The sequence below is a fragment of the Andrographis paniculata genome, unplaced genomic scaffold (assembly GCF_009805555.1).
Source record: "Andrographis paniculata isolate CXL003 unplaced genomic scaffold, ASM980555v1 Contig37END, whole genome shotgun sequence".
Lineage (NCBI taxonomy): Eukaryota > Viridiplantae > Streptophyta > Magnoliopsida > Lamiales > Acanthaceae > Andrographis > Andrographis paniculata.
The window spans coordinates 5,709,230-5,732,381 of NW_026137570.1; the positions used below are offsets into that span (position 1 = coordinate 5,709,230).

The 23,152-nt window shown below is 30.6% G+C and overlaps 2 protein-coding genes across 2 annotated transcripts; both read left to right on the plus strand.

Moving 5' to 3' along the window:
* Positions 1-7,257: 7,257 nt before the first annotated feature.
* Positions 7,258-9,505, plus strand: LOC127250081 (transcription factor MYB78-like). The gene is made up of 3 exons (XM_051273236.1): positions 7,258-7,803; positions 8,331-8,460; positions 8,537-9,505. Exons 1-3 carry the CDS (start codon positions 7,578-7,580, stop codon positions 9,237-9,239), a joined length of 1,059 nt encoding a protein of 352 aa, XP_051129193.1. The 5' UTR covers positions 7,258-7,577; the 3' UTR covers positions 9,240-9,505.
* A 9,426-nt stretch (positions 9,506-18,931) lies between these two features.
* On the plus strand, positions 18,932-22,901 carry LOC127250245 (alkaline/neutral invertase A, mitochondrial-like). Its single transcript, XM_051273422.1, has 6 exons — positions 18,932-19,990; positions 20,114-20,279; positions 20,473-20,684; positions 21,466-21,959; positions 22,034-22,082; positions 22,171-22,901. The coding sequence occupies exons 1-6, from the start codon at positions 19,265-19,267 to the stop codon at positions 22,522-22,524; spliced, it is 2,001 nt and encodes a 666-aa protein (XP_051129379.1). The 5' UTR covers positions 18,932-19,264; the 3' UTR covers positions 22,525-22,901.
* The last annotated feature ends 251 nt before the right edge of the window (positions 22,902-23,152 follow it).

Below are 23,152 nucleotides of genomic sequence, written 5' to 3' on the forward strand. Positions count from 1 at the left end.
CTCTCGTCCACTTTTAAAGGTTATATTTACTTTTTGCGTTGTATTTAACATTACAAATATCATTATATTTGTGTAACTTTTTGTACAAATGTCCTTATATTAGTATTATAAGACACTAATATAAGTATTTTTGTCAATTTCTCTTGATTTTGTACTATATTTTGATATAATAATTAATATTCAAATATCAATAATAAAAAAATAAATTGATCCCTTAGAGCCAGACGGAGGTAGTAGTATATTGTTTAAGAATATATGTTAATAATGTTTAGTAATGCATTTGTTCTTATATTATTTCAATTACTTCACATAGATATATGTTATATTTTTTAGTCATGTAGTTTTAATTCAAGTTCATGCTATGTTAATTTAATTATTTCAATTACTGAATATAGCAGCCGAAGGATTTCAAGAATAATTTGAAATTTTATGCAAATTCATCGGCCCCCGATGCTACAAAGGCTGATCGTTTGCTTGAATTTCAGGGTAGATTCTTCTTGAGGGCTTGATTGTTTATATCATTTACAAATATTGTCTGAAGGTATCTAATTCAAACAGACTTTGTTAATTTTTATAGTTTTTTGACATGTATATTGCTTAGTTAGGCTTTTGCTATGTTATTTTAGTGCTTAGTGTAGTTGTTCTTCTTGCATTTCGATAGTTTTGATGTTGTTTATTCTTTACTTCATTTTTCGGATATGCACTAACATATTTGTTCAACCATTTTTTTATATTAATATATTTTTGATATTTTAAAGTTTCATATAATCATTTAAAAATATAAAAAAAAAGATCCACTCATACAAAATAAAAAAAATAAAAAAAAAATCATTACTAAATCCATTAGTTTGACGCGAATAGAAAAATGCTTGTAATTACAGATGATGACATAGATCTTGTTTGGGTGGAGCCAACTCGCCTTGGCTTCCTCCGTGATCTTGGCAACATCCAAGTCTATCATGTCTAAAATTTGAACTTTATTACTTTATAATACCAAAGTATTTTTTAAGAGAGAAACATGCACACAGACACATATTTGAGCCATGCTTGTTTTTGGTAGGATGACAACAATAACATATTCAATTTTAAAGATATAAAAAACAAAAACTACCGCTCAATAATGAAATAATCTTACTACCAATTAGTACAAGAAACCAAAAAAAAATAAAAAATAAAAAATAAAAATATACTTACCATAAGATATTTGGCAGTTACTTCACACTGTTGAATTCAACAAGCTATTTTGCTTACAATAGTAATTAAACAAATCATAGAGAATACATATGACAAAAAATAGTAGATAATACAATAAAAATCCTAATAATAATAATAAATTAAAACAAAATTCAACTTAACTATTACCTCAATTTTCAAAAACTTCATAGCTCAAAACAAAAAAAACAAAAAAAAAACAAAAAAATCAGTAGAAAAATTGGGACAATCAATTCAAGCACTAACATGGTGATCACGCCCAAAATTTAGCAATTACATCTATAATATTAAACACAAAATAATACATTACATAATTGTACAACTATGAATACAACTATGATAACATTGTCAAAGTCATGAACATAGCTACGGATAAAACACACTGCATTAGAATTGTATAAATAAAATAATAATAATAAAAAAATATGAATATAGTCTACTTTACAATAATATTACAAATTCTCCACTAAAAAAAATATAAAAAAATATAAAAAAATCAACTACAATTAAAAAAAACAAACAAAATAAAATAAATTTTTTAATATTTCAATTCATTCTGGATTTTTTAAAATTTTTTTTGTATTTCAAAAAAGTCTTAACCCTTTCAAACTACTTGAATAGTTGAACATATTCTTTTATCTCTCTGTTGTCATCTCTCCGGTTGAAAAAATGACAGTCATTATGATAGCCAGCATTCTACATCGTGAAAATCTTCTGTCTGGATTAAGTTTTGTTCGTAACGTCTATACTTGAACAAGAGTATTGCATGAACAAACCTTCCCCAAATTGAATGAACCAGTCGATGAAGACGTTATTTTTCTCTTTTCAAATAATTTAAAATAGAAAACAACATTTAGTAACTATATTGGCTAAAAAAATTTAAATAATTCATTCAATGTATTCAAATAAAATTATTGACAATAATTTTATAGACGACTTAAATATGTGCAAACTACAAAGTATGCTTAAATTTCTTTATCTAAAAATTAACTTATTAAGCAGGTAAAGAATTCAATTGTCCAAAACTCAGAACACTTCCGCATTAAGTTTCTTTATTAAGTATATCGAAACAATCATAATCAAGAAGCAAACAACCCACAAATCCAATATGAAGGTGGCAAATAAACTCGAAATTTCAATTTCGCTTAATCAACATAAAAATTAAAAATACATGAAATTAATTAACAAGAGTCAATTAAAAATAAATAAATAAATAAACTCTAAATCAACCAAAATTTATTAAAATTTAAAATTTCTCAAAATTAATAATATGAAATCGAAACAAATAAATTGTAAATCAACAAAACAACTAAAAAATTACTGTAAATTGAAGATTAAAATCAATGAGGATGTATTTTTGTATAATATTTTCTTTCATGTTAAAGTAAAAAAAAAAAAAGAATTATTCTAAAAATATTATTGGTGTTACAAGAGAGGAGTGGACATATTGATAAGGTTAGAAACATATAAAAATTGTAAATGAAAAATTAAATAAAGGAGAGAGTATTATACGCAAAAAAAATCATTTTATGTTAAAACAAAAATAAATAATTTATTTTGAAAAATTATCTAAAGGGAGAACGAAAAACAACGGATAACCGAAAAAGACTGGAATTGGACAAAAGAATAACACCGGTCACAACAAGAGGAACGACGACGACAATATCCACGTAAAAAATGATATGGTAAGAGAAGATGAAACATGACAAAATTGTAATGACTAGTCAAAATGATAGAGTATATTTTGAAAAATTAGATTGATTTGCAATTTAAAGACTAAATTGCAAGTTTGTAAATTGATGTTGCCAAAAATAAAAAATATTTCACTAAGCATTTGTCCTTATTAGGTGAAACAGAGGAACAATGGCGAATATGGGACAAACGATCCCGTATGCCATTACATGGGTTTTTAGTTTGATTTCTTATTTATAAAAATTTTAAATCCCGTATGTCATTATATAGGTTTTTAGTTTGATTTCTTATTTATAAAAATTTTAAATTTATCTTTCAATTTGAATACGAATTTGATATGCCATATGTTTGCCTATAGGGTAATTTTTATCCTAATTATTGAATTTACGCAGACTACTTCTTAAAATATTTTCATGAAAAATATTTATTGGTTGTTGCAATAATTCAATTGACCTACGGATAATACTGACCAACCTCTTCTTTTATCTAACACTCATAATATGCATATAAATGGCTCTACTAGTCATCTTTAGGTATTCGAAAAAATATGTTTTTATCTCATTAATATAGGAATTGAGAGGCATTTGACAGTCAAAGCGGAACCAACAACAATATAGCTCGATTAAACAAAGATGTCGGTTATAGTGGTAGCCTTCTATCCGAAAGAGTTTGATGGCTGATATAGGAAAATTTCCTTGTCTTGTTCGATTTGGTCTTATGTTATTTGACATGAACATGCATTAGTTTAAGAGTACATTTGGAGATTAGTATGCATGATTGTTTAATTAATTAGTTTTTGTCTATGAGTATGTATAATTTTTTATTTTATACTACCCCGTTCACCTCTAAGGGTCTTATTTACTTTTTGCATGTTGATATTTGAATATTAATTATTATATTAAAACGTAGTACAAATTAAAAAAATATTGCAAAAATACTTCAATTAGTGTCTTATAATACGAATGATATTTGTACAAAACAATTATACAAATATAAGAATATTTGTAATGTTAAGTAGAATGACGCAAAAAGTAAATGAGACCTTAAAAACAGACGGAGGGAGTACTATATAACTATTATTCAAATCAAATCGATCCAGCAATTTTTTAGGAGGCTTGATTAATTAAACAAACTATAATGCAACTCAATCATTATGGTACATTTTTATTGGAACTCAAACTCAAATTCATGATTTGTGATATATGGAAAAAAAAAAAAATGTTGCTAGTTACTACCAGAAAATTGAGCTATAGTTACGGTAAAAAAAATTATGATTTTAATACAAATTGATGACTTTTTTATTAAAAAATCAAGGGAAAATATACAGAACCATTTCCGTGTAATTTTTCTGGTGACTTTTTTTTTTTTTTTTTTTAAATTGGTGACATTTTTGTGACATTTCTGTGACAATAAGTCACATAATAATACCAGGTCCGTGACTTTATATAGCGACAGAAGTTGCAACAAAATTTTGTGAATATTCGATAACGGTGATACTTTTGTGACGATAATAATACTATTACACTTCCGTGACTTTATATTAACAGAAGTTGAAATAATTTCGTGACTTTATAGTTATTAAAGACCTATAACGACTTGTTATGCCAACTTAACTATCTATTTTAAATTATTAATTTTTGTTTGTTATTATATTTTAACTATATAAATATTATTTGTTATAAATCTATCTTTTACCCGTGTATATATATATTTATTTAATATATATCATAACTTTTTAACAAAAAAATTACCTTGTCTATTTAATATAAAAAAATATTAAATTTATTTAACATAATGATATATTTTTTTTTTTTAGTATTAAGACTTTTGAGTTTCATCTATTGTTAATAAATTATTTTTATTTTTATTTTTATTTTTTTAAAGCTCAATTATTTTTAAAAAATATATCATATAAAATTTCAAAGTTAACACTACATTTACATCTATTATTGATATAGTTAAAATAAATTATTCAATTATAAAACAAGTAAAAAAGTAAAGATATTAAAGATAGAAGATGATTTTATTATTTTGTTATTATTTTAAATATCTACGAACAATAAAAATAAAAATAATTATGATTGTTTTTGTTACTTATGTCGTGACATTTGACTTTAAAAAATCACGAAAATTATACCATGACAATATCTGTAATAATTTAAAATATTGCAAGTATTTTGGTTATTTTTGTCGCAATAAAATAGTTACGAAAAAATTTCATGACAATTTTTGTGACAAAATAGTCAAAAGACACAAAATAGAAATATTTAGACATCTTTGTTACTAAGTCGTTACTTTAAATAGTAAGGGAAAATTGTTTGTAATTTTTTCTGCAAATATTACATACAGAAAAAATAAATAAATAAATACGACATAAATTTGTCACAAAATTACTCTATATAACTTTTAATTGTCACAAATTAAAATATGCTACGCAATTATCCATATTTTTTCTAATAGTGACTATAAAATTTGATAGTATATGATTTGTTGAGAACAACACATTAACTATAAATAACTAATATAAAATATATCATTATATAATACAAATATAAATATGACTTTTGTAGGCACATACCAAATAATACACCCGGTAAACTTAATAAATAAAGTATGTTTAAATATCACATCCTATAAACTGCAAATTTAACACATTATTTTAATTAATATATCGTATGTATGTTGGGTTAACTAAAATCATATATTTTCTGTATATTTTCTATTTGTTCAATTAACTTTATTAATTGGAAAAAAAAAATAAACCAAGTTAATTTATTACTTCCTCCGTTTCACATAATTTGTCCCTATTTTTTATTTTCGTCCGTCCCACATAATTTGTCCATTCCTTTTTTGAAAATATAATTATACACTTTAATCTCATTTTAAATTTTAAATTTTATAATTTTTTTAATCTTAATTAAACTATTTAGTTATCTTAATCTTAATCTTAATCTACAATTATTTTTATTATACGATAATTATTTTTACTAATACACTTCTTAATTACTTACTAATCACACTTTACCTAAATTCCCGTATCTATAGTAATAGACCCATAATACATGGGACGGAGGGAGTATTATGATTAATGTTTTGAACTCGATTCGAACTTACAATTCAAACTCATACAACAATCATATTTATAGTTAGATGAAAGTGTATTTCGAGATATCGTACGTAATTACAGTAATCGGTTTAACGTAATATTGTATTATTGATATATATATTTATATTATATTATAATAGTCTATATATGTGTGTGTGTATGTAATAATATTGGTGGTTCCTAGATTATGGTCATAGTCGATGTAAAAGATTTTTGGTCCCCAGGGCAATGCCAGGCAATATATATGGAGCCAAGCCAGCTACCCACCTATCCCTATTCTAAAAGCGTTGCTACAATAGCCACACATATTAATTTCCATTCCAGCACATTTCTTGATTCTTCCATTTTTGACTATTGATTATTCATCTTACTGCACATTTCTCAAATAAACAAATAAATAAATTAAATAGTTACATTTATTGACATATATATATCAATTATCCACCCATAAACATATCATGTCTGCGATATTTAGTTGTAATGAAGAGGAATGGCAATAATGTACAAGGTTAGCTAGCTAGCTAGCTAGCTAGGACACACCCCAATGAGAGTCGTTTTGGTATTAATCTCGTCCTAATTTTATATAATTCTATATATATATATGTGTGTGTGTGTGTGTAATTCAAGTCAAATTAGATGATGATCCAGTCGTCAGTCTTAAACAGATTAGATTATGAAAGATTTGATTTTATGTATTTATGGGATGGGATCGTGGAGATGTAACGATAGGCAAGAAAGAGCAGTGAGGAAGTCAAAACTCGAGGACACGACATGAGTATATATATTCAAGTAAATTTGCAAGTTGATGGATATCATATATAATGTAGATTTATTGGTTATATTTATATTATATATATATATAATATTGGTAGAGAGAGAGAGAGAGAGAGAGAGAGAGAGAGAGAGGAGAACAGACCAGACCAAAGCAACATGAGCACGAGCCTTAAAATAAAAAAGAAATGAAAGAAACAGCAAAAGAGACACCCATTTTCCACACATATATATGTAAGAAAGTCAAAGCGTCAAACTTGATTATTAAAATATCTTCACATAAACTATATAAATTACTAAAATATACTTATGTTTTTGTGTGCGTGCGTGTCCGTGTGCGCGCTTAAATTCAAGACCTATTATTTAATCATTAAATTAAATTAAAAATTAAAGACCCCCCCCCCCCCCCCAAATGCCCAATTGCGGCTCTCTCTTTCTCTCTCTATAAATCTCACACACACACATCCCACCATTTTCAAACTCTTTCTTTTTCCTCTCTCTCTCTCTCTCTTCCCTTCTATATAAAGTCCCTCCCCACCTTCTCTCTATTCCACCACCATTAACTCATTTCATCATCACCATCAATTCTCCATATCCACACTTCAACAATTTCTCTCTCTCTCTCCCCCACCAAACCATAGAAGAAGAAAAATCCCCCCTTTCTCTCTCTTCGGATTCGCTCGTTCTTGTGCGAATCCATCCATCCATCAATCAATCTGAGATTCTTTGGAAGCTAGCTAGCTAGCTATCTATCTATCTCTGGAGAATTAGAAACATACAGTAGAGAGAGAGAGAGATGATGAACATGATGATGATGGAGCAGCAACAGCAATACTCAGCCGCCGGAAACACAAACAGCCCTAATCAGCAGCAGCAGCAAAATCATAATAACAGCAGCTCTGAGGCTGAAGATGAAATGGAGCTTCGAAGAGGGCCATGGACGGTTGAAGAAGACTTCACCCTCATCAATTACATCGCCCATCACGGCGAAGGCCGCTGGAACTCCCTCGCCCGCTCCGCCGGTACCTACCCTACCCTACCTACCCCTCCCCCCCCCCCCCTCTTCTCCTTTATTTTTCATATTGCGTGTGTGCAATAGTAATAAATTAATTATACATACATATATTTATGGATGAATTTTATTCCCACTACTTGGAATTTATGATTTCCGTACCAGAAGAGAGAATAGAGAGATCATCTACATCATCCACCAAGCTCAATCGGATAAAGTTAATCGCCACTCTCTCTCTCTAATTAATTAATTAATTAATTATCCCCAAAAGCCTCCAAAAAGTATATGGAAAGATTCATGAATCATATACTTATATACATATATATATATATGTATGTGTGTGTGTGTGTGTAATAGTAGTGTTTTCGCAATTAATTACTTTAGCTTATGCGTGTTTTAAATGAACGAATTAATTAATCAGCTGATTACGTTACGTGTGGTTTGGTGTGGTGTGGTGTGGTGTGCTTTATCAATACTAAATTTTCATTTAATTAATTATGCGCATTGATACCAGTTAATTAATTAAAATTTATGCAGGTCTGAAGAGAACCGGAAAGAGCTGCAGGCTGCGGTGGCTCAATTATCTCCGCCCCGACGTCCGCCGTGGCAACATCACTCTTGAGGAACAGCTCTTGATCCTCGAACTCCATTCCCGATGGGGCAATAGGTATGCATAATTTCATTAATTAATTAATTATTAATGCGGTTAAATTAAATAATTAATAAATTAAATAAATTCGCAGGTGGTCGAAAATCGCGCAGCATTTGCCCGGAAGAACCGACAACGAAATAAAGAACTACTGGAGAACTCGTGTCCAGAAGCACGCCAAACAGCTCAAATGTGACGTCAACAGCAAGCAATTTAAGGACACCATGCGCTACCTATGGATGCCACGATTAGTCGAGAGAATCCAAGCCGCCTCCGCCTCCGCCACCGCCACCGCCGGCGCCGCCGTCTCCTCCGCCCCACAAAACTCTAACATCAATCTTCACGACAACATTTCCACAGCCGCAACGGATCATCATCACCGCCAGATTCTGCAGGTTCCACCGCCGGCCAACATCGCCGCCGGAGTTAACCACCACCACCACCACCACACCTACACGCCAGAAAATTCCAGCGCTGCGGCGTCGTCGGCGGACTCTTTCGGGACGCCGGTTTCCGACCTGACGGAGTGCTACAACAATTATCCGGTGAGTCAGCAGGGTCAAGATTATTATCCGGCGGCGGCGGCGAGCCAGTTTTGTTACGGCGATCAGTCGCTGACAAGTCCGACGGGTAATTACTTCAACCTCGGGGTTGAATTTATGGAGCAGAGCAGCCAGTGGATGGACGGCGGCGATGTCTCCGACAACCTCTGGAGCGACGTCGATGACATGTGGTTCTTACAGCAGCAGCAGCAGCACAGCGGCGGCAATGTCTACAACAGGGACAAGTTTAATTAATCGAATCGATCCTACCAAGCTACAGAAAATAAGCAAATTAAATATCCATAGAATATTGATTTTTAATCTTTTAGCTTAATTTGAATAGTGTTTTAATTTTATTTTTTTAATGTTTTTTTTTTTTTTTTTTCCTTTTCCATTCTTTCTCTTCACATAGATTTCAATTAATTTAAATTAATTAGCTAGTGGGGGGGAAGATTAAAAACTGTAACTTTATCAGGGTTTTTGGAATCATTGTTTGTAATTGATGATCCATCATTATTATATTTATATATGTATACACACATACATACATTATTAATTGTGTTCCATTTAAATTGGCGTATTGTTGTCTGTGTGCATGAAGTATATGGAATTGATTTTAATCATGATTTAAAATAAAATAAAATAAACTTAAGTGTAATAACAACATTGGTTGGAGGATTGGAATAGCACAGCTGACAAACAAACCGCCCTTTTAACTTCAATTCAAAATTCAAGAGTTGACCAAATTGCCTTTGAGTTCTTCATTAATAGTAATAATAAATATATCCAAAGGGGATTGGACGGATTTGAAAAACGTGACGGAATTGAACAATGGGGCAATGGTAGAAAATAGAAGAGAATAGAATTGTGTATGACAGACAGTATATGTATTATGTACGTACGTAGATGTATGTAAGTATTATACTTACAACATATATATATATGTATATGTACTATATTGTAGTGAGAACGAGGGGGGAGGGGTGGCGGCGGGAATAGGAAGTAGGCCGCGTGCCTATTAGAGAAGCCATCGGAAGTGGTCCTCCAAGGGGGTGTTGCGCAGCTTCCACGTGTCCACTCATCTAATTTAATATTGATTATATATTAATAATTAATGATGTGGTCGTGTCGTGTGTGTGTGTTGGAACCACTCACGGCCGAAACCCTTGAAATAAAAACCCCACCACTCCCTCCCTAGAATCTCATAATTAATTAATACTACTATAGTACAATGCTAATGATGCCATAATATTTACATTAATTAATTTTCTTTGCCTTTACTACTAATATATTAAATATATATATATATATATATACATATAATGTTAAATCTAGATGCCGAGTAGTACTTACCACTGCGTACACACACATTTGAATTAAAAAAGAACAATGCCATTAGCAATTATCCAAATACAAAGAATGAAATTACATATATATATATATATATAGATAGGGTTAAGATGTTGATTATTATTAATCACTATTTTAACTATTTGTTAATATGATGTTTACTTTATTCGATTACATATAAAATTACAAAGTTATAACTATTACTTGAATAAATTAATTTTATTCATTTAAGTAGGATTAATTATCATTGATTAGAATATTAGTGTAGCATACTCGGATAAAATAGTGATATTCACCGTAATCGCTCAAAGTAAACAGTGTATATATGTATGCAACTCATTTATTATATTAATTAAAATTATATGCTGACAGTTCATATTTTACAGTCCGTTTTATGAATATATTTCATTTGCTGAAATCAATGATAGTGCATGTTATATGAAATTATTGTCATAGATTGATAGTTTATAAATATATTTGTATTATATTAATATAAATTCAATTTAAAAAATATTTTATGTATTGTATATATATATATATAATTCTAGAATTAAGGAATTAAGTAAGTTTGAGGGAGTGAGTGTAATAATTGTGGTGGGGTATGGCATAGAATGGAATGAATTAAGAAGCGTAGAGTTATTAGGAAGCTGATTTGATGGTACAAACTACAAACCCCACTTTGGCTTTTATATAATAATAATTAATAAAAAAGCATAATGCATATTGTTGTTGTTTAGTGACAGACAGACATGTAGCTTACGGCTACACGAAACACAGATACATACATACATACATACATTCATTAATCATAACATCGTATCTTTTAGGGATTTGTTTTTTTCTTACATTAATGGGTCTCATAATCTCATAATCTTCCTAGCTATCCATCTCTATCATATGTCACTCCACCACGAAATTTACCTACATACCTACCCACCACATGAATTCTACTATAGTAAGTACTACAAACGCATAATCAAACTACACTTGGAAACAATCCATGGTTTCCTTTCATAATCTCCAACGTTTCTCCTCTATCTTCATACAAGACTACTCAATGGTTGGAACCTCCTTCACGACTCATTTTTCAAACCACGGACAAATTTATTCGGGGTATGAGCACACTGTTTTGATATCAAATGTTGGAAAATAAGAACCGATCACTATACTCCTCTTAATAAAATGCGAGCATAGTGATGAAATCATAATGGGAATAGATCATATACTGATCCGGATCAGATCATCATATATTACGCATGTAAACCTCATATGTTATACTCCCTCCGTCCCAAAAGTATATTCTTATTGTGTTGGGCACAAGATTTAAGGAATATTGATAGTTGTTAAAAAGTAAGTTTACCCTTGTGAGTATATTAATGTAAAAAGTAGTGACAATTGTATAATAATAATGAAAAGGTAGGGATAGTTTTATGGTGATATGGTTATTTATGGAAATGAGACTATTATTTTGGGATGGACAAAAATGGTAAACAAGACTATTGTATTGGGACGGAGGGAGTACATATATATATATCACAGCGTATGATATCTTATAAAACGTAACATAATATATTGTATTATGTAGAAATATATATTATTTACCTTTATGGAATATACTGATCCGGCCGGATCAGCACGGAATCCAAGTCCAATCATAATAGGTTTGCATGTCTGTGAAATACGTAGTTGTTTCGTGGTTCTAATTGTAGTGTATTTTTTTTTAATGTAAATTTACTCATTACTGGTTAGATTCATAAATAAACGAATAACACACAATTCTTGTTGATCAAGTTCGGTATAAAAATTTACATATAAGAGACTCAATTCAAGATATATCCAATAACCCCTATGATCATGCACGCAAAAACAAACGGAACAACAAACATCAGAAATAACATCAGAAATAAATTATCTCCTACAACCTCTTTGCATTGTCATAAACAAAAAAACTAGTGACCATCCTACAGTATAATACAAATATAGTATTTATCTATTGAAAGTAAGTGTGTTCATGAATTGGATGTCTTTCTCCAATTTAAATTCCTATTTCTCCTCCTTCGAATGAAGTTCAGGGCTCATTAATGTTCTAAAACATATTCAATAGAAAGGGACTGAAAAAACACAAATTATGAGAGCAAACTCGACTACTGTTTTTTCTACAAAAATTTATCATATGTTCCATAATCCATCAATCAGTTAACATATTAGTTTTGTCTTATATTTGAATGACAAAACTTAGACTAAATATATCTACAACACTTTTAAATCTCATTTTATTTTCTCTAAAACGGTATAGACATTTGACTTTGTAGGTCTTGATAATATTTGGGCACAAAAGATATAAATAGATTATACAAAGTGTGTTCAGACGTGTAAACTGTCTAAATAGAGACATGCATAAAGGCAATCTTGATCATCCCACTTTCGATTTCGAAGTTTAGACCGCTCACAGGAGTTCTACCTGTAGAAAAGATGATCAAAGAGGAGACAAGAACCTGCCCTTGGAGGGGAACAACAGCTGGACACATTTATTTTCTTTGTATTAGCATCGTGTTTCGACATTATGTGTAACAAATTAATGTACTATATGCCAAAAGTAAAAACAAAATTGTATTTTATGAACTTCTTTGGAATCATTTGTGTGTTTCTTCGATATACATTCATGTACGACGGCGTATAAGTAGATGAGTGAGTGCATGATTAGCTAATTATATTTGAACACCACGTACTCAAAGTTGATACAATCAATGAAAAGTTAAATGGTACGTGTACCATGTAGCAACAAAATATTAACCATCTTCAACCTCACCCCTTTTACTTGTTTCAAATGTTCAATGAACTACCTATACATAAACTACTTTAGTTTGACTTTGCACATCTTTTTCATTGTAAATTAATTACTTCAACATTCTTATTCCTTCAACCACGTAGGAATATTACTTTTACTCCATTCGCCACGTGGGAGCTAGTAATAACATGCTTTTGGGTGTGGTTTCTTTAACACAAAACTCTTATCTATATATTTTTAGGATTTTTTTGATTTTTTGATTTTTTTTTATTTTACAGTTTTTTATCATGATAGTACTAATTATATCTTCATAAGGTGTATTTTTTTATAATTATTTTATTTGATCTGTATTGATTTTAGTGTCAATCATCAAATAAGGTGAATATTTTTTTTATAAATAAATAATTATAATTTTTCTTTAATAATTTATCTTGTATATCATTGTGTCTATATATATATATATGATATGAAATATCAAAGTTGTTAGCATCTTTATATTTTTTTTAAATAGTTTTATGGAAAAAATTTAGATATATTTATATATAATTTTAGATAGTTTTAATATTTTTTAGGAAGATAATGCATATGTATTAATTAAAAATTTTGAATTACTTGTTTTTTTCTAATAAGTAAATATATATTTCTTATCTATTTATCTATATATTATGTATTTGAGATCAATCATTATGACATTTTTGGGATTTTTCTGATTTTTTTATTTCTTTTTGTTTTACAGTTTTTCATGATGATAGTACTAATTATATCTTTGTGGATAAATAAGGTGTATTTTTTTTTATAATGATTTCATTTGATCTGTATTGATTTTAGTGTCAATCATCAAATAAGGTGAGTATTTTTTTTAATATAAATAAATAATTATAATTTTTCTTTAATAATTTATCTTGCATATTATTGTGTCTATATATATATATATGATATGAAGTATCAAGGTTGTTAGCATCTTTATATCTTTTTTTAGATAGTTTTATAGAGAAAATTTAGATATATTTATATATTTTTTTTAGATAGTTTTAGTATTTTTTAGGAAGATAATGCATATGTATTAATTAAAAATTTTGATTTACTTATTTTTTCTAATAAGTAAATATATATTTCTTATCTATTTATATTTATATAAATGGAAAAATAATGCCAAAAAATTATTTGACTGCATTTATTGATCGAGCGTTCACATTCATGTTTATGTGCCTCTAACGTTTGGAAGGCCAGATGTTCCATATCCGATGTTTCAAGTTATGACCGTAGATTGGTGTGAAGAATATTCACATATTTTGAAAAAATCTCCACAATTATAACTATTTTTTTTTCTATTTTTTTTTGGAATTATATATTTTTTTCCGTAGTTTAGAAAATAAATTTTACTTAAATGTTAGGATTTATATTATATACGATTTCATCTACAATATTTTATTTACTTTTATTATATATATTTATTTGATAAATTATAAATAAATCATATATGCAAAATTTATCAAATATATAATTACATTACAATATTATTTTAAACATATTTTAATTATATATACACCCGTGCATAGCATCGGTTTAAATGCTAGTAGTTTATTATTTGAACTCTGTATGTTTTTAAAAAAAAAAAAAAGAAATTACAAAATATTTATTCAAATATTATTTTAATACAAAATCCAAACTAAGTCTTCTCAAATCAAATCCAAAAAACAAATTCTAGTGTTCAACTAGGATTAAAGACAGACAGTTCCTTGCATATTATGTGGTTGTCTGATGAATTTGCAAAGTATTTTACATTGTTTTATTGATAAAAAAAAAAATCATATTACTCATTATACCATTTTACTATATGAAAAGAAAAAAGCAACAAAAAATGCATATTGATATCAATCTTTGCTTGAAAGCTTGAACACGAGTTTAAATGACGGGAAATATTATTTTACTGTTAGTAAAAAAAATTAACATCAAATTCATATTGTTGAATATGTTTCACATAAAAAAAAAAAAAAAAAAAAAATGTAATAACAAGGATCTCTCTACTTAATACCAATTAATTAGGGGTGTCAAAAGTAAATCCGATCCGAAAAACCGAACCCGTTCGACCTGAAATTTTTCAGGTTCGGGTTTGGGCATTTCGGGTTTGAAAAAAATCGGGTCGACCCGAACCTGAAACGAAAAAAATTCGTGTCGTGTTTCAGGTTGACCTGATAACCTAAAATATAAAAATCAGGTTAGGTTTTGGGTTTCGTGTTACCTGAAATTTTTATTATTATTATTTTAATTTATAATATTTATATTATTTTAAATATAAAATAATATAAAAATAAAAATAAAAATGATATTTTTTAGGTCAATCTAATTTTTTTTTTAAATTTTCGGGTCTGTATCGTGTCGGATTCGTATCGGGTTTGTTCGGGTTTCGGGTGACCTGAAACTAATTCAGGTCAACCTTAACCCGACCTGAAAGAATTCGTGTCGTGTTCGGGTCTAGGGTTTCAGGTCAGATTTCGGGTTCAGGTGGGTTCGGGTTGACAGTTTTTTTGTTATCCCTATGGCTCAACCCGACACGAACACGACCCAAAAACACGAATTGACACCCCTACAATTAATTTTAAGATGAAGTGTGTTAACCCTTCTTGACACATATTCCTTTGACTATACATATTGATACGATTGATCTCTTGTCCTTATTCATGAATTAACATCTTACAAAAACGGATATTTTTTTAAGTGTGATAATTAACGTCTAAATCGACAAGTATGTTTACTCAATCCGAAGCCTTAATTAATTACATGTATATCTATACACATATATATATATATATGTGTTAAGTAAAGATAGCAATCAATAAATTGATTTAATTAGTTAATGTCCCATATTTGTAGAGAAAGCGTTGCCAGGGCGCAACACGCACAGGGCTACATGCACTTTCATTTACCTCATATATACATACATATCATTACATTTGCATTTAAGCTTGTCCGTACCGTACGTACGTATTGCGACAAAATTAAAAAATAAAAAAAAAAAAAGCCTTTCATCTGTTCGTTGCAATTTTTGTAATAAATAAATAATTAATTCGTGCTGATGTCGATTGCATTTATTCATATATAGTTACTTGATGATGGGTTAATGCATGGTGTCCACTAAATGATTTCATTTGTACCTTACGTGATGCTAACACATTGCTAATTAATCATTATTATTATAATTATAATTATAATTATAATTATAATTATAATTATATATTTCATTTTTATTTATATATATATATATATCAACACCTTCCTTTAATATCACATTTTATGACGACACATACTTTTGTGTTCATCCACTATTTTCCCCGAATTTAATAAAAATTAAGGATATGATCGTATATCTAATACAATTCTAACTAACTAATGATATATATAAGCACCCGTGTCATCGACGAGCTTCGACTAACCAATCACGCCACGACATCAATGTCGAGCATATATAAAGTTTATTATATTTCTAGGGGCGGATCTAGATTAGTCGAGCTTCAACTAATTAATGAAGTGCCCTTGTCACATATTCCTATTTATTTTTTATTCGTCTTTTTTAAAATATATGTATATATATAGTATAGAAAAAAATTTAAAAGAAATAAAAGAAAAGCTATAATCCTTAAAATGTGTTTATTTACAGTTTTTATTTTTATGTAATTCTCAAAAAATAAAATCATCTAAAAAATATAATATATAATACTACAATATATATATATATATAAATATCGATAAAAATTAATAAACACAAAATATTATTTTTTATAATTTTCTATTACTCTTAATAAAAATATGTTTAAAATTAAAAATATTAAAACAAATAAATTTCTTAGTTGTGAGAAACAATCTTAATAATTTTATTTTATTTTTTATTATAGTGCTACTGGTATAACCTATATTTATTATTTATCAATATTTTTGATTTGGAAATGCTACAACTCAAGGATACAATTGTCGACAACATAAAAATATGTCTTTTTTACATGTATAGGTAAATTATTTTATCCTAAAAAGTTTGGAAAATTCCCTTACGGCGGATTATGATATAGCCTTGATTATTTCCATCTAATTAATAATTTTAATTGAATCAATTACTTAACTGCATGCACCCATATTTCAATATTTTTATTTTTCAATAATGTACAATTAATACTCCTTTCGTCCCATCTACCGTGTCCACATTTCCGTTTCTATCCGTCTTATATCTCATGTCATTTTCTTTTTTTAAAATGATTGTACACTTTAGTCTCGTTTTAATATTCTTTTTTTTTTTATTTTAATTAAACTAATTAGTTATCTTAACTTTAATTTATAATTATTTATATTATAGTATAATTATTTCCACCGATACATTCTTAATTATCTACTAATTATACTTATTATAAATTCTCGTGTCTACAGTGACTCAGACATTTAATGTAACATGGCTGCTGCAGTCTCACTTTGCATATGTTATATTATTAATTACATGTATGCAATAAATTAAAATCAACGTGATCAAGCCAATTTATATGTAGAGTGTATTAATTAATCAATTATCATCCATCTAGAATATGTAACACACAATAACAATTGTAATGCAGTTGGAACTAATGTGACAAAGTAATGTCTGCGTGCAGTTACGTTTGATCAAATTAAATAATTAAGGCTCCCAGACCAGACCACAAACCCAATAAATTAAATGAAGTCGTAAGATAAGACCATATTGTACACATGTACTTACAACATTAATATGCTTTTGTAATTCGTATTATATATAATAGTTTGGATCAAATAATAAGGATAATTAGTTAGTTAACATAATAATAATAATAATAATAATATTAATAAAGACCAAGTTGAGATATTGCAAGATTCATTGAATGAAGGCAAGTCTGATCAGCTGAGACGACTGCCTCTAAATTCTAATTGACCTCTTTTCCCTTATTTTCTACTTCATTATATATATATATATATATATATATATTAAACCAAACATGAGGAGGTAGATAATTAATTAATTAATTAATCAACTATAGTAAAAGGGCATTAGTTTCTTAATTAAAAAGGCTCTGTCGGATTGGTGGAATTTGGACACTCTTCCTTTCGTCCGCTTCCACTTACACTTGTCTGATACCGACCTCAACAACAAATCAAAACAAACAGGATTTCAAACTCAATTGGATTAATAATTAATTAAATAAATACTGAAACTTTTGTATTTGGGGTCTGCCCCTCCCATTTGGGCCATAATGGGCCGACACCAGCCCATTGTATATATCCACATGAAAAATATAAGAGAAGAGATAATCACAAATATGTCCATGTCCAAGTCTGACGTGTTGGTTCAAATAAAACCAATCCAAAAAGGGCCCTGCCCTGTCCCAATTCTTGCACATGTTTTTCTTTGGTTTTTAAAGTTCCGTGTCATAACCGACCTCTCTGACACAAAAAACACGCTCTTAAATTTAAATGACAATACACACCTTCCCACATAATATTTTATATTAAATAAATAATTATTATTTGCTAATAAAATTAACATGGTAATTAATTGTCTGCACCTCAAACTTTGCAAACCATGTTCGTGAAATCTTTATCGTAATTGATAATAAAAATATCTTTCATTTTTTTGAGAGCCCGTTATAAATAGCAATAAATAAATAAGCCCCTAAATATTAATTCAAGTTGAAAAATCTCAACGGCTGGAGAGAGGATAGAAATGGAATTTCAGCCGTTTGGTCCATTTGCTGAATTTGTTTGTTCCTTGAATCTTCGCACTTTTCTGCATCTATATATAGTCATAGCCATGGCGGCCGAAGCAACCAACTGTTTCGCAAAGCAACCTCCTCCTGCAAATCTTTCTCAGAAATATCAACTGTTGTAACTTGTAAGTCTACCCTTCCCTTCAGTTTCTTAGATATTAATTACTTCTTTTTTGTATATACTCGTCTCCTTCTCTGTTGATTTATTAGTTCTGTATATACGAGCGAGCTCGATCTCATTTTTTGAGGGAGGGGCATATTGAATTTATTATCAGTTGAGATCATTCGAGTCTTAGGCGCGTCATTTGTTGTCTAATTCAGCTCTTTAGTTGAAATTGCGTATAGGAAATTAGGGTTTTGGGTGTTGTATTGGAATTTGTAGCATGAAGCCTTATTGCGACATATTGATTCTCGGGAGAAATTCATCCCTTTTTGGATGTCCACTTCCGAGACGTGGTCAGTTTTCTGACCATAATTTGCCGAAATCACAGTCGAAATTGTATTATTTGGTGAAAACAAATTGTTTTCGTAGAAATACTAGTGTGCTAGGACATAGGAGTGTTAGAGACCCGAACCGGAGGAGTTTTTTTGGCTCAGGTTCAAATTGGGGTCAGTCTAGGGTTAGTTCCCCCAAATGGGGGAAGAACATCAAATTCCCGAGGCTGCTGGCAAATGTGTCTTCAGATATTAGGAACCATTCAAATTCTGTTGAATCCCATGTAAATGAACGTAGTTTCGAGAAGATATATATTCAAGGTGGTTTGAATATAAAACCCCTGGTAATTGAGAAAATAGAAGAGGATCAAGTGCAAGAGAAGGAACATAAGATTGAGGGGAATGATACAGATCAGTCGAGTAAAGAAGGCGTTTCGGAACCTAGACAGCTTTCTGATGCGGAAGAAGAGGCCTGGAAGTTACTCCGAGGAGCTGTTGTTAACTATTGTGGAAACCCTGTCGGCACTGTGGCTGCAGCTGATCCAGCTGATAAGCAGCCACTCAATTATGACCAAGTATTTATTCGTGACTTTGTGCCGTCAGCACTGGCTTTTTTGCTTAATGGAGAAGGTGATATTGTAAAGAACTTTTTGCTCCATACCCTGCAGCTGCAGGTAACTAGATAAGCTTTCGATTATACCACTGTTAAGGCTATCTTATACATAGTATAGATAGGTGTACATTTTTTTCCTCATTGCACAGGACAAACTTACATTTCTATTCTTCTTGTCAACTAGAGTTGGGAGAAAACTGTAGACTGCTATAGCCCGGGGCAAGGGTTGATGCCTGCCAGTTTTAAAGTTAGAGCATCTCCTCTTGACGGGCGAGATGGAGAATTTGAAGATGTTTTAGATCCAGACTTCGGTGAATCAGCCATTGGACGCGTTGCACCTGTTGATTCTGGTATGTCTTTTCCTATCTTGTATATGAAGAGTTTGGAGAGTTAGAATCCAACACCTATTCTTAAACAACATGGATATGAGTCAAATGAGTGGGTAGCTTTGCTCATCACAATCGTATGCTTTTGTAAATATGGATGATGGATGATGTTGTGCTGGGATATGATCTTCTTATGTTAATATTAATACTTGTATAGGATTGTGGTGGATCATTTTACTGAGAGCCTATGGAAAAGTAACGGGTGATTACACATTGCAGCAGAGGGTGGATGTGCAGACTGGCATTAAACTAATATTAAGTTTGTGCTTAACTGATGGATTTGACATGTTTCCTACGCTCCTGGTTACTGATGGTTCCTGTATGATTGATCGAAGAATGGGCATTCATGGGCACCCCCTCGAGATCCAAGTGAGTGAATTGCAGACCATGCTCTCATTTTTGCATTGCAAAACTTTTACCATGTTGCATATTTTTATATGGATAACATTTAGAACAGAACCAGATGGATGCATGCTATCTTCTATCTTCTTTAGAGAAGTGCATTTTTTTTTTTTTAAAATTGAGTTTTGCATTTATTACGTCTCGTCTCAGATGAAAGTCAAACCATACAGGTTCTGATGTCTGTATGTTGATGATATCATCAAGCTGTTACTTTCTTTTATGTAAATGAATGTTGTATTTATTTCAAACAAATCCTAACTTGAATCTCTTAAATAAAAAAATCTCTCTTTGGCAAACTAGGTCTTGTCACTTTCCAAGGTTGCTGAAAAATTTTACATTTTTAGTTTGTTGAACTGGGCCGTGCATACATTTGCAGATAATTTTTGTGCAACTCTTGTCTTCTAGAGACCTTTAGTAACTCTAATTGTACTATTTCACCGGAATAACTAGGCATGCTTTTTATGTGGGCATTACTTGTAGAGTGAGGCTAGAATATTGCATATAAAGAACTCAATATAATACAACCCATGGGTGAGTAAAATATTTAGCTCTGAGACAATTAGCATCATGAATAGAGCAGAATTAATGTTTGCATTTGGAGAATCCAAAAGTTTTAATGGTCTTTCCATTTGTAGATATGACTATCATCTTTTTTTTTTATGTAATGTAGTTGCATTATGTGGGAATTACTCGGTTGCACTTCTCTGTGAAGGAGATGCTAAGTCAATTAACATTTTGGGCATTGTAGGCTCTATTTTACTCTGCTTTGCGCTGTGCTCGTGAGATGATTACAGTCAATGATTCAACCAAAAGCCTCGTTGTTGCTGTCAATGATCGACTCAGTGCGCTGTCTTTCCATATGAGGGAATATTATTGGGTAGACATAAAGAAAATTAATGAGATTTATCGCTACAAAACAGAAGAATACTCGACAGATGCAACCAATAAGTTCAATATCTATCCGGATCAAATCCCCGGCTGGCTTGTGGATTGGATTCCAGAAACCGGTGGCTATTTCATTGGCAACTTGCAGCCTGCTCATATGGACTTTAGGTTTTTCACTCTCGGAAACCTTTGGGCCATTGTTTCATCACTGAGCAGCCCCGAACAGAGTGAAAGTCTTTTACATTTGATTGATCAAAAATGGGATGATCTCGTTGCACAAATGCCTCTCAAGATTTGTTACCCTGCTCTAGAGGATGAGGAGTGGCGCATAATCACTGGCGGAGACCCTAAGAATACGTAAGACATTGGAGTCGATCTTAATTACATTTTACAAGTTGATAATTTTATTGAATGAGATATTTTGTGTGCAGCCCGTGGTCGTACCACAACGGTGGATCATGGCCAACACTTGTATGGCAGGTATTGTTTCGTAATTCTCTTCATTCTGTGTGAGTGATGAGAGAGTGTCAACTCACTCACTCACTCACTTGGCATATTTGACGTGCAGTTCACTTTGGCGTGCATTAAAATGGGGAGACCGGAGATGGCGAAGAAGGCAGTTGCTTTAGTGGAGGAGAGGCTTCGAGCAGATGGATGGCCGGAGTATTATGACACTAGACATGGAAGGTTTGTTGGAAAACAAGCCCGGCTTCGGCAGACATGGACAATTGCTGGTTACCTGACCTCAAAATTGCTTTTAGACAATCCAGAAATGGCGTCTCTGTTGTTCTGGAACGAGGATTATGAACTGCTCGAGAATTGCATCTGTGGTCTCAAGCGCAAACACAATAAGAAGTGCTCCCGCCGGGCTCCCGGAACTCCTCCTCGTCCTCCTTCCCCGACTAGTATTGCTGCTGATTAAGGGTTATTCATTTATTTATTTCTCTCTTGATGGAGTTGCAGCAGGAGGAGATCTGAACATTCTTTGTTTGATTTTTGCATCATACAGCTAGCTGGCTTGGCTGGCTCTCTACTAATTACTAAATAATTTGAACTGTAAAATAGAACCTGCCTGCCTGCCTGCCTGCCTGCTAATTTGATGCATCATCTTCATTGTCTGACTTAACGAATATTGTCAAGAAAATTCATCCATACTGTCTCGGTTTCTATTCATATATGCTGGAAGTTGGAAGCTCTCCTCCTAGTCACTCCTAGTCCTGCCTGCCTATACAAGGCCTTGTTTCTTCTATAGTTTGGACTTGAATGAGAATGGGGGCTTGAATTTTTTTATTTAGAAAATATCTCATGTGATATTTAGTATTCTCTCCGTTCCACATATTATGTCCACGTTGCCATTTTTGTCCGTCCCAAGTACCATGTCATTTTCCTTTTTTAAAATGATTATACATTTTAATTTCGTGTTAAATTTTTTAATTGTATTTTTTAAAAAAATTTAATTAAATTAATTAGTTATTTTAATTTTAATTTATAATTATTTATATTATCGGATAATTATTTTCACTGATATATTCTTAATTATCTACTAATTA